Source organism: Coturnix japonica, chromosome 2, assembly GCF_054131305.1.
Source record: "Coturnix japonica strain WE chromosome 2, WE-NBRP24, whole genome shotgun sequence".
Classification (NCBI taxonomy): Eukaryota; Metazoa; Chordata; class Aves; order Galliformes; family Phasianidae; genus Coturnix; species Coturnix japonica.
Window position 1 is genome coordinate 102,158,178 of NC_140664.1, and position 23,632 is coordinate 102,181,809.

General features: G+C 42.1%; 1 protein-coding gene across 1 annotated transcript in view; it reads left to right on the forward strand.

Moving 5' to 3' along the window:
• Positions 1–21,039, forward strand: part of TRIM71 (tripartite motif containing 71) — a 48,678-nt gene extending 27,639 nt beyond the window's left edge. Inside the window, exons 2-4 of the mRNA XM_032442365.2 lie at positions 9,815–9,982; positions 17,377–17,511; positions 19,405–21,039. Coding sequence (XP_032298256.1) covers positions 9,815–9,982; positions 17,377–17,511; positions 19,405–20,856 — 1,755 coding nt within the window. The 3' untranslated portion in view covers positions 20,857–21,039. The remainder of the gene's footprint in view (positions 1–9,814; positions 9,983–17,376; positions 17,512–19,404) is intronic.
• Positions 21,040–23,632: the final 2,593 nt, after the last annotated feature.

A 23,632-nucleotide genomic window follows, 5' to 3' on the forward strand; every position in this document is an offset into this window, starting at 1 on the left:
CCTGATGCTGAGGGGAGAAGGATGGCATTTTCCTGCATCCATCTCAGAACGCACTCACAGTTGGCCAACCAGTTCATTTCTCACTGAGAACGTGATAGGCAGGAGGAATTCTTTCCTAATATCCCAGGTGACCAGCTTATGCCCTAAAGCATAAATTGGTATTGCTGTTCTTTGTTTTTACTGAGCATAGTTTCTGCTGGTGGGTCACAGTAGAGTTTCACTTCTAAATTTAAACTGATGGAGGTTTTTTTGTTGTTTGTTTGTATATGCAAGAGTGTTTAACTTTTACCACAACGCATCATTGCAAGCAGCCAGTAATTGCAGTCTCTGTAGTGATACTAGCTTGCATAAAACTAAGTAAATCTGTTGGAGAGTTGATAGTGGAAAATGGAGAAGGGACAGTGTCTTGGGCAAGTATGTGAACTTCCTACAAGGCTGTTACTTAAACTAGTATTACCAGAATCTGGCAGTGATGGTGTTAGCTGAATTGCTTAATTCTGTTACATGTGCGTTAGCAGTCCTCTTTGTTGAAAGAGCTTTGAGTTTAGTTAGCCTGAAACTTGATACACTTTACCCCTCCACCTTAATCTTCTTTTCAGAAAAGGTACAAGGAAATGCTTTTTTAATTCTGTAGAGATTATGTAATGTTATTAAAATTGTTTTGAACAAATCTGAACAGAGGCACCTTCCTCAAACAGCATTTACTTCTAAACATAAAGTAAAAATGTTGAGCCATCCCATGCTTAGATTATTTTAAGCCAACATCATTCACATATATAAATGGTTTTTTATCTCTGAAATTTGTTACTTTTGATGAATATTCTGTACCAATTGTGACTCTGGATTCTTGTGTTTGTTATTGACACATAAGCAAGTGGGAACAAGTAGGCTATAAGTCAGAGAATCATAGAATGGCTTAGTGTGGAAGGGAACTTAAAGACCACCTAGTTACAGTTACGCCAGACTCTCCTAGGGCCCTCTGGATGACATCCCTTCTTTCTGTTGTGTCAACTGCACCACTCAGACTGGTGTCATCAGCAAACTTGCTGAGGATATGCTTGACCTCACTGTCAAAGTCTTTATTAATAAGATGTTGAAGAACACTGGTCTCGAAATGGACATAGAGGAGAGAACACTCATTACTAGCCTCCATCTGGACATAAAGTCATTGACCACAACCCACCGGCTATGATCATCCAACATATTAGGCTAAACATCCATCTGTGGATGGGAATTTGTGGTTGTTCAGTTTTCTAGTATTTAGCTGCTGTGGATTGACTGAAAATTAAATTACTGTAATGTTGAAACAGTTGGATTTCTGAAATATGCACTTCAGTTTTCTTTCTTGCAAGAAACTTTAGATGCTGCATTTGCAGCATTACATGAAAGGGTAAGCAGAAATTCATGCTCTAAACATTTTTCCAAACCAAGGTACCGAGTACTGCTTGTTTAAAAACAAACCCTGCACAGTAACACTGGTGTGGGACCTGTATGTGTGTGTGTATCCATACACATAAACTGCAAAGCTAGGGTTTCTGTGGATAAATGTGTTCTTTCTCCTCAGTCAAGCTTTTCCTCCCTAACAATTAAGCATTATGAATTTAAGATGTCTAGCCTGGTAGGTTCTCTGCCCTCCCAGAGAAGCCCACTAAAAATATTAATAGGAATCTGTTGCATAAATAGGACTTAGTTCACCAAAGAAATTTCTTAGGGAGCAGTGGTTTGACTACAGGCTTGCTCTATAAGAAAACTGAACCTACAAAAGACCTGTTTGTGCTGGGATCAGGAAACTACTCTGGCATGCTGTACAGTCCATCAGCTTTAAGATATGTTCCACAAATGGCTTGTCCTCAACATAAGGGCTAGCTCCCTTGAAGGAGAGCTGGGAACTTTGGAGTTGTAGAATTCCTATTTTCCTCCCCTGGCCCCCCCTCTCCCCCCCCAAATCAAATTTTTGTAGCTTTTTGTTGGGAAGATGTATAATAGCAGCCTTGCTGTCAGACTTGTCAGCAGTTACCAAGAGCCAGAATGGAGAGGCAAGGCTGTAGGGACAGGACAAAGCTGAGGAATACATACAGCTGTTGAGATGAGGCCTGTACTTGATGTTAGTTGCAGGTGAGGGATTGTACTTCAAGCTTACTTTGATACCTGTTTCTAATAATTCTTGGAGGAGAATTTGAGAAGCTCCAATGTTGAGCTGTGTGTGAGAGGAGAAAGTGTGTTAAAGGAGTCTGTAGGGACATTTAAACTTGCTGTTTTTCTTTAAAACAAACAGACATAAAAACTCAATATGTGATAGGAAAAACCAGCAGTTGTCAATCCTTTACAGAATCACTTAAACTGTAGGCATGCTTTGTCTGAGCACTCAAGCATTTTTGGGAGCTGAAGAGTCAGGGAAGCTCAGTGATTGACTTGCAGGGACTTTGTAGTGGCCTGGACAAAACTTGGCTTGAAAGTGGAACTGGGTCCTGACCCGCTCCAGTATCTGCTTCCACAGCAGGCTATTAACTTGCTTTCTTGAACTGTTGAATATTTAGATCCGCCCACTGTCCCCTTTGCCAAGACCACCCTGCTGCTACTCGTGTCATGCAGATTTGGCATACAAGCTGCATTTAAACAGCTAATGAGTTGCATGCTGAAGCACAGGCTGGTCTCCCCTATTGAAAGCTCTAAAAGACCTGACTTATCACTGGCTGCATAATCTACTAGTTACTGATACTATTGCATCTGCCCATAGACTGGCTCCTTTACTTCCCTTTGTGCTGAAGCAGATGCTTTGACTTTTTAAGATGAAAGAGAGATTTTCTCAGCCCGAATAATTTTTATGGAAGAAAATCCTGAAACGTAGACTTGCAGTTATTCCACTGTGAAAATTATGCCTGTACCTCATCAGTATTAACATTAGAAGAATATTTAGACGTACTTATTTAGGGGGGAAAAGAATAAATCAGTTTATAAGGTGGATATGGAATGTTCTACCAATATCCAGTCTGTCAGTAACCTGAAGCAGTACAGTGGATCAGTGGGCCCAGTTAACTTGCACCCAGGAGCCCCGAGAATGCTAGCTGGTGAGCTGTTAACCTTAAAATTCCAGGTAAGTGGTGAAATGCTTTCTCTGTATTCGGATCAGATAAACAGTGCATTGCAGCTGGTGGAGGTGCTGCTGGGATACTTGGCATGCTGCAGTTTAAGGGCTCTGGTGGGTTGCTGTAACGAGTAGCTGCAGTCATCAAATGGAGTTCTAGTTGTAAGACTGCAATCCAAAGCATTCAGTTTTGTAGTACACTAAAGCCAGCAAATCTTTAAATTAGCTTCGGCAGTGATGCGACTTCATGTCTCTTAGCCACTTTGTGCAAACCTTGTTGCACCGTTACTGAGGATGTGGTCTTCAAAGTGTATCTTGCTTGTCACAGAACTAGCAAATACTGTTTTCCCCTCCTGAAAAGGACCTTCTAGGTGGCCTTTGCTTCAGTACCACCTAATGCCCAATGGATTTTCTGACCTTGATTAATGAAACTACACAACTTCCAAATAGTTTTTGCTTTTTAATCAATCTAATCTGACTGACCAGCATTGTCACAATACCGTTCTCTTAAATACATGGTTTCATGTCCCTTCAGCAGGTCTGGATTAGTCAAAAAGCCATGAACTGCTGAAGCAGCACGTTCATTCATTTTAAAAGCCTGTTATAACAATTTTAATTAATTATAACTTGTGATGAGCACCACCTAACCAGATTAAGATGCAGACTTCCACCTGCAAAGCTGGTTAAATGTGGAACTGTGAGGCTGGTTAAATATGGGACTGAACTGTGTTGCTTAGCTCTGTAGCTCAGCTGATACCTTAAATAAATCAGATAATAATAATAAAATCACCAGGGTTGGAAAAGACCTCCAAGAGGTCTGGTGCAACTGTCTACTTACCACCAATCTTGCCTTCTAAACAGTGTCCCTTGGTACAACATCTAAAACATGGTGACTCAACCTGGTACAACATCTAAAACATGGTGACTCAACCACCTCCCTGGGCAGCCCATTTCATTGTCTGACCACTCTTTCTTAGAAGAAATGTTTCCTAATATCCAACCTGGACCTCCCCTGGTGCTACTTGACAGTCTTCCAGCCACACTCTGTCATCAGCTGTGGATTCTTTTGCCCCTTCCCTTGTGCTGGCCCTATTGCTGTTGTCTTCACAGGGCCAGTTGATTTAATAAAGTGCTTTCTAATTTTTTTCCTGTTGTTAGTAAAGATCCACAGGTATCTTAATTGAGATGGGAGGGAAGTAAAGGAGGACACGGGAGGTACAGTACTTCTTGCAGTGGTGCAAGCCACCAGGTCAATTTGTAAGGTGAAATCACAGCCATGAGCCGAGGTTTCACTGGGAGCAGTGCTGGTTAGGTAGGGACTCAGCTCCTCCTTATGCGCTGGGTCAGGAGAGCTCCATATTTGTCGATTAATTATTAATTTGTTTGTTAGCTGGTACTCACAGAAGTTCTTAAAGCATCTCTAAAAGTTAATGTCCCAAATATAATGGAGACATTAGATGTGTATCACATAGCTTACTTGTATCTTCAGTACGTGTATGTGGTGTTTAAGATTTAAGAGTTAGCCCGAGAAGTTAAGGAACGTAAAGTGCTTTTCTGATCATGGTGTGAAATAAGTTAATAATCACAAGGTAGTGCTCACAGATTGCTATTAAAATGGGAGAGTAAAAGCGATCCAAAAAAGACTCAATCAACCAAAAAACATCAAGAACAACAACAGAAACAGAAAAACAAACAAACAAAAAAAAAGCCCACACCTTTTCTGCTTAAACTCCACAGCAAATATCTGCATTAGACTGACCCAATTGTCCAGAGCGATAGAATTTATATGCTGTTTAAAATATATTGGTGCTTGAACGATACAGGCAACCAGCTTTACCCCCCCCCCCAGATCTTCTGAAAAAATCAACGACAAAAACCTAAGCCAGTGCTGGAAGAGAAGGGCTGACATTCATTGGAAAACGAGTTTCTGCTAAATTCATAATGCCCCGAGCCTCACACGCTGCCTAACAAAGCCACCGGTGTTTGAGTTGCTGACAAGGGAATTAAATAATAAAGCACCTTTAGCAATGGAAAATTTCAGACTGACGATAGCGTGTGTGATTTTTCTGTCATAAACTCAAAATAAGTTAATGCACAAATGCCAGACGGAGGTCTTTCTGGAGGGAAAAACCAAGAGGCTACAGTTAGTTTGTGTAAGAGTGTTGTTGTTTAAGGTTACAGGGCAGCGTTCAGGGCATCAGACTTCATCTGTATTTTAAACTGTGGCCTTACGCGTTGCTGCCTTGTACAAAGGCTTTAATGCTGCAGGCATAAATAAAATTTGGTCAAGACACTGAAACGTGGTGACAGAGAGCAAAATGCTGGAACAGATTCCACGTGCTTTATTGACGTACATGCTCTTAAATGTGCTCTGAAGTGAGAGGAATCAAGCGTTTGCGAGCCAGAAAAGGCAGGTTAAGGATAAACCCCCTGAACTGCAGGTTTTGCTGAATTTTCTTTTGTCATGGTGCCTACTGCATTCCATTGCTTTTGTCTGCCCTTGGTATTTGGGAAATTTTGGAGAGGGCTGAAAGGTGGGGGGGCAGGGAGGGAAGAGGACGCTGGAAGCTGGTCAGCGAGGAGAGGAGCGCTGGTGTGGGAATTGTGGAGTGGGGTCAGGGTTTAACTTCAGCGGCCATTCATCAGATGATGATTGATTGCTGTGCAGTCCCGGGGGACGTTTAACAACATCTCCGCCCATCCCCCTGCCCCCTTTGAAAGCAGATGGACCAAAAAATGGGGAGAGCGACACCCAGGAATTCCTGCTGTTGTAAAATGTTTTTACGGTGCACTGTACAGCCTTTCCTGAAGCAATCACATTTATGGCCTTGCTGTTGTATTTCTTGGGCTGCTGTGGCTGTAAAAGATGAATAGCCCTGTAATATGGTTCACTGATTCTGTTTAAATTGAAGTAGGCTCCCTTTATTGTTTTGTGTCTAAAATTGTATGCCACCAATTCAGGAAATATTTCCTGTTTGGGAAATAATCAACCCGTAGCTGATTTATTTTAAAATAAATCACTTTTAACTATCTCCAAAACTGTTCTGCTCTCGCTTCTGACTTTTATCTCTTCGTTTGATTTTGATGGAGACTCTGAGATGCTATTTAATGTAACAGAATGGTTATTTTAAAAATGCACTCAACTCGCTTAGGGATCTTTTCTTACTGGAGACAATTTTACCAAAAAGAACATTGAAAAGTTCTGAACGCTGGAAAGTTTTCCTTTTTTTTTCTCTTAAACCATTTCCCCCCCCACCCTGTATTTGTATGTTGCTAAAAGGAAGGAAAAAAAATATATAAGATAAAACCTTGCAAAATTCTTGGAAATAGATCTGTTCCTGGTTTCTTCTCATCTCTGTTTCCTTCCTATCAGAACATTTGTGTGAGGTAAAAACAGAGTTTGTGGAGGTTTCGTTCAAAAAGCTGCTGGAAAATAATGAAATTAACAGGACAATAACTAAATTATTTGGTGGGTCCTTTTACTTAACGCTGTCTCTCCCTCTTCAGGAGGAGAGAACAGTTTTAAGACCTTTTTGTTGGTGGTGGTGAAAGTGGTTTGTTAGACTGTGCACCATAAGCCTGGCCTTTCCAGAAGACTTAGCCTTGCTCTTTCCTTCCATTCCCCCCCCCTCCTACCACGGCTCAAGACTAGGCTTGTTGTTCTTACGGCAGCGATACGAGCATAGAAGGAGCAGTATGTTGCTGTATTAACGGCACCACTGAAATTCAGGGTGGCCTTTCCTCGTTGCTAAGATTAGCAGAAGGGGGAGGCCCCGCCAGCTTTTAGGTGCGCTGCAAATGCATCACATCCGAATAGAGAGCAGACTCTTGTGTTGTCCTAGTTCAAGAAAATAAGAAATATGTGTATTGTTGTGAGATTATTTATTTATTTACTTGTTTATTGGAGTGAGCTGCTTGGTCATTTTTGTTGTCGGTGTGGTGGTGGTGGTTGGTTGGTTGGTTGTTGCTTCTCCTCTCCCTTTATATGCAGCAGGCATGGAAACTTCACCTAACAGTACCTGACCTTTGAGGCCACGACCTAGGGACTGGGATGTGAAAAGGCTGGGGCATAATAAATGGCCAGCTGTGGATACAAGCACAGAGGAGCTGGATTCTGCGCTCCCATCTCTGTCAGTCTGACTGGCACAGATCTCCCCTACCCCTGCACAGCTGGGTACTTCCCAGTTCTAACCCTGGGAGAGCAGCCTGCTGTGGGCCCCACTGCTTGGTAGAGCCAGTGTGTACATCCTGGGGGGTGCTCCTGTTTTTCTTTTGTCAATTAGTCAGCGTGCCCAAAAGGGAGTTTCTATGCAGTTCCCTGTTCATCTAGGAGCTGGCTGACTCTCAGTTTACTTTCGGTGACCAGCTCCCTTCCCTACTGAGGGCAGTAGTGATACTATGCGTTTGTGTTTTCTTGTGTGTGTATTTAAGATAACTTTTAAATAGCAGTGTAATGATGGAGATCAGTCCATCGCTGCTTATTCCCCTTTTTGTTCCCCAAGCCTGTTAACTCCTTTGCTCTCAAATTTAAATGTAGGTAATTTCCATAGTCTTCTACTTACTAAGAAACAAACAGGAGACTTTGTTGATGTCTTTGTAGCATTTACCTAAAATACTCACCACCCACATCCTACATAATCTGTACGTTTCTAAAATGAAATAATGGCTCTTGTCTCCTTCCGTTCTAAATTGAGGAGTGGTATTTTCCACCACATTCTGCTGTGTGGCAAGAGGCAGCTGAGCAGCTTCAGTTTAGTTTCTCCTTGGCTGGGGCAGCCAGATGACAATTGCCAATGGATGCTGTCACCTCACAGCGGGAGCGTACTGGTAGCAGGGCAGATTTGTTGTGTTCAGCTTTTGCCTCTGGTGTTGGCTACTTTGGAGGACTAACACCAGATACAACTTGCTTGTAGACTTCTGTTCGTATGGTCACCATTTTCCTTTCAGCTGCTGTGCTTGACTGAGTCCCTAAATCCCTCCTGTACGTTTTTAAAGTAGATCGGATTCGTATGACTTAACTTGATACCCTCCCTTGGTTTTCATTTTCTCTCAACTTCTCAGTTGCTTATGTGGAGTCATTTAGGAACATGTAATAAACATTCCCTGTAATTTCAAGAGCAAAATTACAGAACTGCATGAACAAGTGAACACTGCTTACAGATTTAGACAACTGCAATGTAAAGATGAGGGACATTCAAGTTGAGGGAGATGACGTATATTGAAAAATGCATTTTGGAAAGACAGCATATACATCCTTAAAGAAGACTGAGGACCTGAAGATACTGCTCAGGGGGTTAGAATTTGAACAGGCACAAAGCAACCTGTTCCAGTTTCCCCACAGCAAAATCTAACTGTGAAGAAAAGGGCTTTATTAAAATTTAACGTGCGCAGACACACATATTCCTTTGAGAAATGAATCCATACACCACTTCAGCTGTTGCGCTTATAGGAGAGCTTAAAATAGGACTTCATGCAATGCAGGAAGTCGGAGGGAATCACCTGTCCTCCCTCTCCCCTGTTCTTTTGCAGGAGAAGGGAAATGGGGATGCCACACACCATATCACAGACGTTTAGCTGGTGTCAGGACTGGTTGGGTGACAGCTGTGAGGAGACAGGCATATCAAATACTTGCCCAGCCTTTGTTCTGCTCTTGCTGCTTTCTCTGAGGTAGAATTTAAATAGCTGGTGACAGAGAAATTATTTGTACTCCTCAATGGCCGGCAGGGTTTTGTGGTGGTTTCCCGACTCTAACGTGGCAAGCTAGATTTTTCTAGCACCGCTTTAAAAAATATAGCGTATGTTGCTAGGAGTGAGACTGAATGTGAAGTTTCTTGTTTAGTGGTTTTGTACTCCTTTGCTTTCATCTTTGGAAACAAAACAGCTGATCTGTTTTCTTCTAAGAAAGCGCAGTTCTGTGGAGAATACTATTTTTGTGTGCTGCTTCCCTCTACTGGATGGAATGGAAACAATTGTGGCTGATGAATGGATCCAGCTTTCCAGGCTAATGTCTTGTGTAAGACTTCCATTGTGAGTGGGAAATACTTTCTAAGTGCTTAGTGAATAGAATGGGCTTTGGTTGTTACCCAGAGTTCTCTGTAAACTGAAACACTCTGATGGATATGTTACTGTCTTGTCTTGCTCTCCATATCAAGAATCTCCAGATATTACCAGCATAGAAACACTGTGGTAGAGCAAAGGTGTTTTTTTTTCAAGCTTTTATTTTGCTGCTGGGAGCTGACAGATGTGCATTGTGCCTGGTGCTGTGCTGCCCTGAGTAAGCATAGAGGGTTTGCATGTTTTGAGCCAACAGGATGGTTCTCAGCATGCATGGTGCTTTTTCATTCTTAGCGGGTGGGGATGCTCCTGTTCTCCAGCACAGTCACTATTAAATGACCCACTTCAGAGAATGTAGTCCAGTGAATGCAGGAAAAGTCTTCATCTGAAATTTACCATAGATGACATCTCCAACCCATAAGTGTTGGCAGATGGCTTCCGTTCTTAAGAGGAGCCGATGTGGACATTCTTCCTAGTATTGTATTTCAAAGAAAACAATGACACTTCCATCCAACTTTTAGAATACAATCTGAAGCTTACTAAGTAAGAGGGTTTGCTTTTCCTCTGAGGAGAAACTATTGTTGGTTTTTTTGTTGGTTTTTTTGGGGCACCCTTGCATTTCTTTTTCCCTCTTCAGTTCTTCATCAGATGGTGATACAGGTTTTTCTTTTCCAGGTACTGCATTTCTACTGTGATACCTGCTCTGTCCCCATATGTCGTGAATGTACCATGGGGCGACATGTGGGTCACAGCTTTATCTACCTCCAAGATGCCCTCCAGGACTCCAGGACTCTTACCATCCAGCTCCTGGCAGATGCTCAGCAAGGACGACAGGCTATTCAGGTAAGATACTCCCAACTCAAGTACTTAATTTTTTTTTCTATCCCTCACGGCTTGTCTGGTACAAGGCAGGGTGTCAGGCAAAAAGCTCTCTGCTGCTTCTGTCAGATTTCTCACCCCTTCTGTTCTCCCAGATCTGACAGAAGTGGCTGTGTAGCTGAGAACGAAGTGCTGTTATGAATTTTGCATTCCTGCAGCATAGTCCTGTCATGTAAATCATAATATATATGAAGCTGTTTCCAAATGCACTTGAACACAAGGCATTTTGAGCGAAGTTCTGATCTTGTACAGCAGTGCCAAGCATGTTTCTGCTTTTACAGATGAGACTTTTATTCTCAGATGTCTCTTATGTCTGTACAGTATCTACACTGTAACTACTTATAGGTCTGGTTATGTCTGCAGCGATGCCACCACATGTAAAATGCTAATTATCTGTTTTGATTGCCATGGAACTTCTAGTCTATCACTTTAAGGGATCTGAGCTACCTCCATACAAGGATTGCTCTGCCTACACAGGTGCACACTGCAGCTGCCGATTGCATCCTACCTCAGCTACTTTATAGTGCACACATAAATACTGAGTGAGGCCTTGAAGGAAGGTAACATGGTGCTTTAACGGGTAGAAGGAAAATCTGCATAGGAAATGAATTTGCAAGGATATGTTGGTAGCTAGTTAGCTTGTGCTGAGTAGTAGCTAGTAGTAACTGTTATGGTATTAGCAGTAGTTTTCCTTTCATAAAGAGCCTTTAAACAGGAAAGGAATAATACAAAGCTAGTTTGCACTACTACTGTCTAGTTTCGTCAGTCTCAAAAGCTTTGAGCTGGGTAGTCAACACTTTTATGTTAGATTTAACCAACAAGACTTTATTTTTTTTTTTTTTTTAGTTAAGCACTGGCAGAAGTAAGGTTTGTCAATTAGATGCGCTTTTCTCTCAAATGTGTGCTACATGAAATGAGCTGCCCCCCTCATCATTGCTTATTTTAATAGATGACTGTTTTGAGTTGGGTCTTTTAAACTTTGTTGTTAAACCTGTCAAATCTCTCTCTGAAGGAGCGGTCACAGTCAACAGCAGTGTCTGCTAGCTGGTTTCCTGCAGTGCTACAGAATTTCAGTGTATTCTAGGCATGTTTCAAATTGTAGAGCGTGTCTCAGAGTCTGCTTGTCTGGGAGCTGGAATCCCTCTCTGTGATGTGACAGCTTCATGTCTCCATAATAAGTGGGAATAAATAAGGCAGCTATAACCCTTTCGTAGGTGAGCTTGTTCAGCTGGAAAGGAGCAGATGATTTTACCTCTCTTGAGTCTTTGCACCTGTGGAAGGAAAAAAGCACTGTGATGGTATAGATCTTAACTGTCTTAGATACCTCAGTTTGGCTTATGATGTTGTTACCTGTGTCAGAACATTAAGCACCAGAGTTTTGGAGCTGGATGAACATTTTAAAACCTCATGTTTTAAAAACCCCAATCCCTGCAAAAAACTTAGCTTCCAAGGCTTGTTCTAAATAACATTATAAGCAGTATCTTCAGCAGCATCCATACAGAAACATTTAACAACCCCAGAATGAGCAAGAATGAAGGGATTATTCTAGTCTAGAGAACCTCAGTAGTGCAGTGTTTTGAATTTCTCTAGGCTTCCCTAGACAAGGGCTTGTCTGTTAGTAATTAAATTATTGCTTTTGGCCTTTAGGGCTCTTAATCATTTAACTGGTGTGGGTAAATCATCTGAATAGTGACTGTCTTTTGGAATAGAAACCAAAAGAATAATGCTGAGTATCACTCTGCTAGTACTGCATGCACGCTTTCATGCCTGCTTGCTCCTGGATTTACTTTGCTCTTTTTTCTTTCCCCTGTTCTCTTCTGGCTTTTCTTTTGGAGGCTCCTGCTCTTGTGGTGAGTTGACTACTTAATGATGGACAGGTAAAAGGTGGGTGGCCTGGCAGTGTTCACACAACTTAAGCAAATAGCTCTTGAATTTAGTTTATCTGGTTTTGCCCTAGTCCAGCTACTGCCCACACACGTTAAGAGGAAGTGCAGTTGGGCATTTAGCAAGAAAAAATATGTAAAATGAATGAGTCTTTTCAAGAACTGACTTTTATCAGGGCCTTTTAAACTAGACCACTCTACAGAAAAGAGTTGGTGAGTGGGCAGATCTGTGATGAAGCTGGGGAGTTAGTAATCTGTGTTTGCATATGTGGAAATGGGGAATACTACAGCTCAGGGCAGCTACTGCCTTAGTGTCAGCAGCAGCAGCTAGGAGAAATGCGGGGGTTAAAACTGAGGTGCTTGAGTCAAAGGTTGATGCAGTGAACCTGCTACACAAGGGAATTTTTATATAGAAGAGCCTGTGTTGGGATAGCATGACTGTAAAGCTGCGTGTTTATCCCGGGGAGGAGACAGCATGTCAGCATGCATTTGGGACAGACTCTGAGGAAACTAGACTAAAAAGAAATGGGCTTGAATACTTTTTTTAAAGCTTGGAAGCAGTCTACAGAACCAAATTCCAATGCAAGCTGCAATATGAGGAACACAGACTTGAGCTCTAAGGAGACTGAGAAGTAGTTTGGTGCAGTGACACCTCTCCGTGCAACTGATTCATGCTGCTGTATTAGTAACCTTAACAGGCTAGGAAGGTGATACCTCTGACATGAAAACCTGAGGATGAATGAGGAGAGGTAGCTTAGAGTGAAGGGAAAGAGGTGGGCTCTGAAGGGCCTTGCAGGAGAAAGGAAATAAGCCATGAGTCATTTGGCTGGAGAATACCTGGTTAACCAAAGTTGAAGGCTTCTAGGAATAAATGTTTATTTGAACTCTTCCTGTGGCTTTGGAAGAAAGATTGTTTTTCTGTCTATGGTGATTGCCGTACATTACGGTACGTTTCAGGAGTGACAAACCAGATGAGGCTTCGGTGGCTCATGATGCTGAGAAGTAGAAAGCTCACTCCTCAGAATATATGGACTCCTGTAAACCTGGCAACATGAGACTTGTTGGTGAATCTTCTTGATTCTGCAGCGATGGAAAGCTCCTGTTCACCAGCGCTGCTCTGGTCTCGGCCTGAATTGTGCATTTCTAAGCCTATCCCTAACGCAAGAACTTGCACTTGTAACTGAGTGGTGAACTGAGCCAGCTCAGGAGACAACCTCTCAGTGTGATTGCTTCTTTGGCTCAGTCAGCACCCTAGGCTGGCTCATTGCACTCTTATAGGGACCCATGGTGCCCAGGAATGGTACAGAAACACCCTGTTCTTGTAGGACCTCTTTCTGAGCAGACATACCTCATTATAAAGCTATCTTCCCTCTGTGCTCAGATACTTTTCTCACATTTTCAGTGGCTTGAAGTGATTCAAATGAGGATCTGAAAGATGAGGTAATGTGGAGTAAGACAGGACCGTTCCCTTTTGATAATGACAGCTTGTACTGCTGGCTTGTTTATACCTTATGAAAGTGCACACTTAGCTGTCTTCTTATCAATTTTTTTCCAAGGAGTGGGCCACAAACTGAACATAAATCTGTTTCGATGAAAGATAGATGGCTTCTTCGAAATGTCATGTTCTTAAAATACATCTATACATGTGTAATTGTATATATGTATGTATGTGTATGTAATCTAATGCACTTGCACAACAGTAAAGAAGCGAGTGTTTGCTCCCATTTGGTGTTAATTTGCAGGTGAAAGTGTTAAAACACAATTTAAATTGTGTAGGTCAGTTGTCTTTTTTTGTTTGTTTTACTAAAACTGTTTTGATCTGAGCCTACATCTTAGTTCGCTCGGTGGGGCATTTGGCAGTGCTTTAATTGAAATGTGGAAACTTGCAGTGGGGTCTTGTCATTAGCAGAACATGGAAGAAGAGACTTATCTTCCGGCATCAAAAGCTTAAACTTTGTCAGTAAGGATGGGGCAATCTGCTAATGCAGTGCCTCTTTTCTCATAGAAGTTGTGAGGGGCGTTGGTGTGAAGCAGATGAGCTGAACCTTGAACACCCTTCTTGCTAGAGAGGGAGGGCTAAGAAATTTTTTCCATTGAGGGAAACTCACTGGAAGAGCTCAGTTGTCTTCAGCTTCTCTGTGCCCTTCAGTGGGAGCTTCATTGTGGGTTTCTGCATGGGATTGGTGCTGCTGGGAGGCCAACCCCTGAGAAAGATGGCGCTGGTGCTGCAAGGCATCCTTCTGGTGTTGTCACACTGAGTAAGCTCAGACACCCCTGGTGAATGGCTCTGAAGCCAGGCTTGCAGGTTGGAGAGCCTAAATGGAAGCCTAGTAAACAAAAAATGAAGTTGAATGAATCATTCTTTTTCTAACAGCAGAGATGAAAGGAAATTTAAAATAGAATGCAATATCACAAATGATCAGATAAGCCCTTAATGTAAATATAGAATTTGTATCAAGTGAGCTGTATTTCTTTCTGTTTTTCTTTCTTCAGGTACTTCTGCTTTGTGCCTTGCTTTAATGAATTCCTTAGTTTAATATACAAGCAGATAGTTATCAGGGAAGATGCATTTTTATATATGGCACTGTCCATACTACTGCTTACCTTAAGCTTTAGGTAACAAGTGCTGTTCTGCAGCACATGCTAAAATGATTCTGTAAGTCTGACATGAGCTCACCTCTCCTGTAACCTTCCCCGTGTCAAAGCACTTTTAAACACTTTAACCACCAGAAGTGAGAATACTTCAGTTTGTTTCCAGTTTGTAGTCTGACCGTTTAAATTGACTTAGCTACTGTGATCTGTGCTGTGGCTGCACCAATATTACAATTGCTAAGCTGATTAATCCTAATATTCTTACTGTAAATATACTTTGTGTAAGGTCTGCAGTTAATTTCTCCAGTAGAGGAACAGTAGGAAGCTTTTATGATGGAGAAAACTGACTGTCTTGGCTGAGTTGTTTTACCTTGCACTGAAGCAAGTAATTGGAAGAATCCTGAGAAACCAGACATCTATCATTTTAATGCAAAGAACTGAAAACAAATAGTGTTTATCAGCAGAACACCTTCAGAATGTGGCAGAAGAGGGCTAACCTGAGATGCAGAAAGTTCAGTCATTAGTTCATTTAATTTACTTCTAAAGAAAGAGAGTGTTTGCCAGAGAATATGCTCCTCGAAGGTTTTTCTCCTGTCCCCCCTAGATAATCCTTTTAAAAAGGATGAACTTGCTCTTAAATTTCTCTGTGTTTAAGGTTTAAGTCTTCCACACAGAGGCAGGGAGGTATGTACCTAAGGTTTTTCATCCATTATCTGTGGAAGGACCTTTTTATAAACAGTTAGGCAAGCTTAACACTGATGATCTGTGATACACTTAAACAGCCTTTACTCTCATGGTGTCTTCCACGCAGGGCTGTGTTGTACAGCAGTATGTTCAAATTGATAGTTCTCTGAACTGAATTATTTAAATCTAACACTCTGTCTCTATTTGGATTAGCAGGCTCTTCTCTTTGAGACTTAAATTGGCCTTTTTCATTAGCTTTGCTGTGTGGATGTAATTGTGGATGTACTCATTTAATTTGGGTAGCAGAAGCCACGCAGTGGTACCAGCACCTTTACAGTGGCTCCACATTAGTTTGTAGCCTGTGTTTCCCCTTGAGTGCTGCACTCTTCTGACTGTAACTTCGATTTTTAAATAACTGGCACTAGTGAAAACAAGTAGTTTTGTATCTAGAAAAATACACTTAAATATTTCGTAGGCATTGAGGTCTTTTGTTCAAGTTCTTAATGTCCATTAGAAGATGGGACATCTGGAAAACTGATAAAAATTGGAAATGAAGAGCCCTGCTTTGGGTCCCTCCATAGTCAGCCCAGGTATGCAGAAACGAAACCAAAATGTCATACTTCCTTGCTGTTTCTGGCTCTTGCAGTCAGCTCCTCATTACTTCGTGTTACAGCATCAGTTTCCATGTCAGAACCACTGTAGCAAGGTAACTACTGTGAGTTTCTTGCAGAAACAGGAAGCAGTTACAAGAAAGTTGGCAAGGGTGTCTTCAAGGACACCTGGAGTCCAATACAACTTTGCTCTTTACCTTTTACTCAGAAGTGGCTGGAGCATATAAGAACTAGCCAGGCACTGGCTGGTTCTGGGAAGAAATGCTGGAATTGGCATTTTGTTGGCAGGCGCTGACACCCTGGCTGCCAGTCACAGTCCACAAGTTTATGCAGAGCTAGAGCTAATAAGATGTCAAATGTATGACTCGGTCGGTGTAACTACCTTGAGGCTTCAGCAAACTCTTTCGGTCTGTATAAAATGCCCAGAGACCATGAGACTTGCTCGTTTAACAATCCTCATTAAATACTTTGCAATTTGAGGGCACAGATAATACTGCGTGCTGTCGTCCTCTTCTGCTGATGTGTTTGTGTTTGTATGTTGCTTTTTCTGAGTAGATTTATAGGAAAGAACAAGGTGTTCCTAAGAGAGCTGGTAACTGTAGCTAGTGACAGATGTCTGCTGGACTGAATTACATTCCATCATGAAAACATGCTTGTTTGCCACATGGGAGCTTGATTTGCAAGGTTTCCATTTGTTGTGGCTCTGAGACACATCAAGTGCATGCACTGTCATTGCTTAGATTTTACTGTGTGTGTTTGAGTATTGGTTTCAGTCCTGAAGTTGGCAGGATACATTGCCAAGTCCTTTCATTTTTGGCAACAAGGCTCTGGTGATATCCATAACAGAATGGAGAGCGTCTTGTCAGTCTTTTGGCTCCTGAATAGTCACATGAGTGCGTAGGTGCAAGCTGCAAATGGACAACTGCACCTGCCAACAGCAGGAGCCACAGTAGCTGTAACTGGATTGGTAATGGATAACTGAACCAGATGGTTTCCTGATCGCAGCTCTTGTCTCCAGTTTTCCAAGCATGTGAGCTAGCTATAGCCATTTCATTCACAAACACTGGAGTGATGAAGCTGGAATGAGAGCGTTGAACGGCGCCTTTTTTAAAAGGATTTGAGGTGAAAAAATTATGCAGTGCTTGAGCAGAAAAAGGAATGCTGCTTCTCAACATTGTTCCTAACAAACTGGCTTCTCAGAGGACAGCTTCTATGCAGGAAATGCCTGCTGAACAACAGCGGATTTACTGTGGCAGAGCTGTGACACCCTGCAGTAATTGGAAAGTGCAGGAGATTTTCATGCTCCCAGAAGTTGTCCTTTAAACCCCTGTACTGGTTCATGGTACAATGAAATCATAAGCTCTGTAGAGTAGATTTGTTGTACACACTCACACAATTGTTTTTGTTTTACATACATATATATATGTATACATATATATGCCAATATTCAGGCTCTGCAGTATGAAGTGGGTGAAGACCTAACAAACCTAAGAAGTGTTATTCTGTGCATTTTCCTAAAGGTGTAGTGAAATGTAAGTAACCTCTTGCAGATTTGGTTGAGCCCTAAGAGTGTTATTTTTCTCTCCAGTTGAGTATTGAACAGGCCCAGGCTGTGGCAGAGCAAGTTGAGATGAAAGCGAAGGTGGTACAGTCTGAAGTCAAAGCAGTGACTACTAGACATAAGAAGGCCTTGGAAGAGCGAGAGTGCGAGCTGCTTTGGAAGGTATGTACCCCAAACACTTGTGCTTTGTACATTTGATATTGGAAAACTCTTTAACTTATACACTGAGCAGAAACAGTACCATTTATGGTGAACTCACTGTTATCTAGGGAGCCAGTTGCTGATTTCTGCCTCTAGTTGGTTTTATTTTGAAGCACTTCTTAACCTTGTGAAAAAGCTTTTTTTTGGTAGGGAATACTGTGTGAAAGCTTAACCACACACATAAGGTGGGCACTCCCCCTGCTGGCTCAGCAGGAGTGCATCACATCTCAAGTACTGAGGTGCGTGATGTCAAGAGATAGTGCCATCCTGGAAATTACTTCTCTCCTGCCCCCTATCCTGGTTGAAATGGTACCGTGCTGGTGTATATGTTGCCAGCAAAATGACTATTATGTTGGTAAAGTTATTTCATGGAACTACACTAGCCAAGTGATTTTAATCTTCTAAAGGAGAGGTTTGTATTTAAGTTGTTTTCTTAGTACTGAAATTTTTACAAGAATTAACTTCGTAGTTTCTGTACTTCTAAGGCTGTTTTTCTGAGGTACTTCTATAGAGGGAAAGGAGTTCACTTTCTACTCTAGGTCTTCCCTAAGTAGCTCAACAACCTTTTCTTTTGAGGTATTATATATATTACAGATGAAGTAAGAGCTGCTCCTACCTGTTTGTATCTCAAGAGGTTGAATACACTGAGTGCACTTTAAAGGAACACCTGAGGACAAGTTTTGGGTTATAAAACATTTCAGTAAGGAAAAGTAGTTCTTTTTAGCATGCACTGTGGAGGCATGGGAAACCATTGTAATGAGTAAGGAAGTTAAATATATATTAAGGTAATCTTAATTTTTTTTAGAAGCAGCCTTGTTTAAAAATAAATAAATAAATAAATAAAATATAAAAAAGCCATTACACTTTATATGAAATGACATTCTTATACATCTGTTAGCTGGTCAGTGTTTACCCAAGGGCTCTTCAGACAGTGAGTTGTCCCTCACTAAAGTACACTGATGATATTGTTCTGCAGCCAAGCAAGTGTTCAGACATGAGAAAAGAAGTTTTTCCAACAATAAAACCATTACGTGTTTCATTAATTTTTCAAGCTAAGTGCATTTGCCAAAGGATCCAGAGTGATTTTTCACAAGTAAAGATGAACACAGTCTAGTAAACACAAACAAATGCAGAACAAACAAACAAACAAACAAAACCTGAAAGCAAACAAACAAAACCAACCAACCAACCAACCAACCATTTTTGCTTGAGCTACAATTGCCCAAGAAGGGAACTGGCAGCTGCCGTCTGTGTCCTTTGAAGTAGCATTATATGGCATCCTATTTTAAAGCAGTAGTTCAGTGTGGCTGCTGGTACTTGTGGGAAAATATTAAAGCAATTGGACCCTAAAAATTCCAGATGTCTGGTGTTATCCAATCACATGGAAACAGTTTGGACAGGCAAGGAAGTGAGGAGAACCCATATCCATTAGCTGATACCAACTCTTAGAAGGCTAAGAGTTCTGTGATTACAGCCTGCCTTCTGAAGTTGATCTCAGTTCTCCCTTTAGAGCAGCCTTGGCCCCTGATCTTTTCTGTGTGCCCACAGTTACCTCTTTTCTCCAGAGTAATGAAATAAGATGTACTTCCCGATGATCTGTCAAGTACTCTGCATCTAGAAGGCAGAACAGCTCTTATCATGCCTTGTGCCAGCATGCTACAACAAATATCTTGACTGTTTATGTAGAAGTAGTGCTGGGATGTATTTTGGTGTTAAGTGAGACCTATTGGTGATTGGTGGGTGGTTGGACTGAATGATCTTGTAGGTCTTTTCCAACCTTGGTGATTCTATGATTCTAAGGGTTGTCTTTTCTGACATGTGCTTTTTTTCCCCCCACCCCTCATCCTCTCCCAGGTGGAAAAGATTCGTCAAGTCAAGGCTAAGTCGCTCTACTTGCAAGTTGAAAAGTTACGTCAGAACCTAAATAAGCTGGACAACACCATTAGTGCTGTTCAGCAGGTCCTGGAGGAAGGTCGTACTATAGATATTCTTCTGGCCCGGGACCGTATGCTGGCTCAGGTGCAGGAGCTCAAGAATGTGAGAGGCCTTCTGCAGCCGCAGGAGGATGACAGGATCATGTTAACAACCCCTGACCAGGCATTGTATATGGCCATTAAATCAATGGGCTTTGTCAGTAGCGGGGCTTTTGCTCCTCTGACCAAAGCCACTGGGGAAGGCCTTAAGCGTGCACTGCAGGGGAAAGTAGCCTCTTTCACAGTTATAGGTTACGATCACGACGGTGAGCCTCGCCTTTCAGGAGGTGACATGATCTCTGCAGTGGTAATGGGCCCAGATGGAAATCTGTTTGGGGCAGATGTCAGTGATCAGCAGAACGGAACCTACCTTGTCAGCTACCGTCCACAGCTAGAGGGAGAACATCTGGTGTCTGTGATGATGTGCAACCAACACATTGAGAACAGCCCATTCAAAGTTGTGGTGAAATCTGGGCGCAGCTACATAGGTATTGGGCTACCCGGGCTCTCATTTGGCAGTGAAGGAGACAGCGATGGGAAACTCTGCCGCCCCTGGGGGGTTAGTGTAGACAAAGAAGGCTACATCATCGTGGCAGACCGCAGCAATAACCGTATCCAGGTGTTCAAACCTTGTGGGACTTTCCATCACAAGTTTGGCACGCTAGGTTCCCGGCCTGGCCAGTTCGATCGTCCCGCTGGTGTGGCCTGTGACGTCTCACGCCGGATCGTCGTGGCTGACAAGGACAATCATCGCATCCAGATTTTCACATTTGAGGGGCAGTTCATTCTGAAGTTTGGGGAGAAAGGAACAAAGAACGGGCAATTCAATTATCCGTGGGACGTGGCCGTCAACGCAGAGGGCAAAATCCTGGTCTCCGACACAAGGAACCATCGCGTTCAGCTGTTTGGGCCCGACGGTGTGTTTCTTAATAAGTATGGCTTTGAAGGGGCACTCTGGAAGCACTTTGATTCCCCCAGAGGTGTGACTTTCAATCACGAGGGCCACTTGGTAGTGACAGACTTCAACAACCATCGCCTGCTGGTCATCCATGCAGATTGCCAGTCAGCACGCTTCCTGGGCTCGGAGGGGAGCGGGAATGGGCAGTTCCTGCGCCCGCAGGGAGTGGCGGTGGATCAAGAGGGGCGCATCATTGTGGCCGACTCCAGGAACCACCGGGTGCAGATATTCGAGTCCAATGGTAGCTTTTTATGCAAGTTCGGCACTCAGGGAAGCGGCTTTGGTCAGATGGACCGTCCTTCAGGTATAGCTGTCACCCCTGATGGCATGATTGTTGTGGTCGACTTTGGAAACAATCGAATTCTCGTCTTCTAATCTGCGTTTGAATTTGGAAGAAACTGTCTCAGGGAAATTCTTCTAAGTGAAAATGAAAAAAAAAAAAAAAAAAAAAAAGAAGAAAAAAAATACAACGTTGATTCAAACCTACCTCATCTTTAATTTTTTTACAGATGAATGTACTTATCTTTTCTGCAGGGAGTGAGCCTGTAAAGTTAAATTCTATCTACCTCATTGTCCTCCCTTCCCTCCCCGGTTTCTCTTTCCCCCCCCTCCCCATCCCAACACACTCGCAGTTCAGAAAATTTTACCTCGCCCCCAACGGGGTTTCATGCACAAACATGTGTTGCTGTGCACATTAGGTGGTTTGTGTGGTGAATTCTGTAGGCTAAGCCAAAAAGGCTCTGTATCTTTTTTTTTTTTTTTTTTTTTTTTAGTGGAGAAAACGTTATTAGATATTTGTATAGAGCTTGTGTTCCTAACTGTACTGCATTTCTGTGGGTGGGGACATGGGAGGGGGGATATGTTTTGTTTTGTTGAATTGCTGCTGCAGCAGAGAACTTCTTCCTGTTCTCCTTTTTTATACCTCAGTGTGTTTGATTTACTGGTGAACACAGCGTTTTGTTCCCAGAAGACTTCTGAACGTCTTGTGGAAGTGAGTGGGATTCACTCGCCACGAGGAGCGAGTTGGCAACTTTTTGGCATTTCTGTGTGGGATTTTGTTTGTTAGTTTTTCTTTTTCCCTGAAACACAGTAATCCAACAGCACAAAGAGAAGCTGATGAAAATGCACAATGAGCTTTGAGTTGAAACCAAATCGTTCATTTTAGTGGCTTAGTACAGTTGTCATAAAAGTTTAGACAAAGAAAGTGATGCGTTCGTTAATGTAACCTGTTGTTGAGGTTTGGGGTTTTTCTTTTAACCCTTTCACCTGAAAGCTAAATTAGTTTGAAAAAAGAAAGTTTCTTTTATCAGTACATGAACCTAATCTGAGTAACAGAGGTTACAGGGGGCATTGAAACAAGGAAAAAATCAACCCTTGGTTTACATTTGTGTGAAATGACAAGGTTTTTTTTTTCTTCCTCCCCCATAAAGAGTCTTTAAGGGAAAGAAAAAAAAAAGTTGAGTGGATTTGTTAGAACAGAAGTGGTACCTTTTTCCAAAATTAAGAAATAAGCACAGCTTTGGAGATTCAGGGTGAGTTTTGGAGAATTTAAGTCTGTTGTGTTTAGAGGATTGCAATAACTTTTATCCATGATAAATGCAACTGGTTTCTTTGTATGTTCATCTTTTGGCTTCCCCGGGAAGCTGGACTGGAGAAGTCCAGGAGCTCTGCTTTAGTTTTTAGGGTGGGGTGAGCCTGTGGCTCCATGTAGTTCTTGCTACAGATCAAAGTGAAAAGCTACGAGTTCCAGCCTAAGGCAAACTGCATCAAGATGAAAATTCGCTTCTTTTTGCTTTTTTTTCCTGTTTTTTTTTTTTTTTCTTTTTTTTTTTTTCCTTTTCCAGGGCAGTACCAAAGAATTCTGTGTGAAATAACCTAGTATGATCCTTAAAAGCTTGGAGGCTGGGGGAGGCGAGCCCCTTCAGGGATATAAAAATTGCTTTTTTTTTTGAGAAGCAGAAACTTTCTGGGAGAGTGGAGATCTTTCTAAGGACTAAGGACTAAGTTCTAAGGACTAAGGACTTTCTAAGTACTAAGGACTTTGAGTCCCTCGGAAGATTCAGTCTTATTCTTTTCTGTTCCCATTCCCGTTTGGCTGTTAGCGCAGATTCTAGTTTCTAGAATTGCCACTTTACTTTCTGAATAAGGCATTTAGTGGCAATGGTTAAAGTAGGGAAAGGGGCTTCTCTGTCACTCATGGATGGAAGGACTATCCAGTCTTTGCATCAGAAATGCTTTGGGATCTCCGTTACTGTTTGCAAGAGAAGGTCTCTGATGCATAAGCATGGTCACTACCAAAGTCTGAAGGGCCTTTACCATCCTCAGAGGAAAGGGTTCATCCCGCTGCCAGCTGCCATGCACAAAAGTGTCCTGAGATTGAAAGGCTCTTTACAAATTAGTGAGAAATCACAAGGTGCACTTTCCTTCTTGCTGCTTTTCCCCTCCAATGAGTGTTTGACCTTCTGGGTTTTGTAGAAATCCTGTTGCATACAGACGTCCTTCACTTAAAGGAGGCTTAAACTAAAGGACCAGAAAGAAAAAGACCGATTCTTTTAAAAGAAGGGTAAGGGAAAACACCTAAATTAAATAAAGTAACTGTGCTGCCTTTCAGCCAAAGCCTCGAGGAAGCGAACTCTTCAAAGCAGTGTGTTTCAGCTGGGCTTAATCTTAGGATAGCATGGTTTAAAAATAGTCTTCAAAAGGATAATCTTTTATACAGATGTCTGTCATTAAACTTGTGTGGCCATTCAACATATGGGTATGAGAGAAACCTAATTTACCTTCAGCTTCAAGTTCTACTTGTGTCCATGCCTCTCTCCTTGGGGGTGGCCAACATTTGTGGCAGATGGCCCTGTTTGTTTTGTATTATTCAGTCCGAGAATTATTTGAAGTTTGGGCTGTGAAAATGAATACCCTGCAAGATCCTAGATACCAAAGAGAATTGGTTATAAAAGCTTTAATATTTAGTTTGCGGTGTTCTTGCGTTTATCCTGTCATGTCTTAATGAAAATGCCAGGTCTGTTAATATCTTGACCTGAGTGGCTGTCAGTATTTAGAGCATTCTAGAAATGCTCTTGTGCTTTAATGCTTGTTGGGTTCCCCCCTTCTCAGGGGCTGGGAGAAGGAAATTGTTTTCTAGGCATTAAAAAAA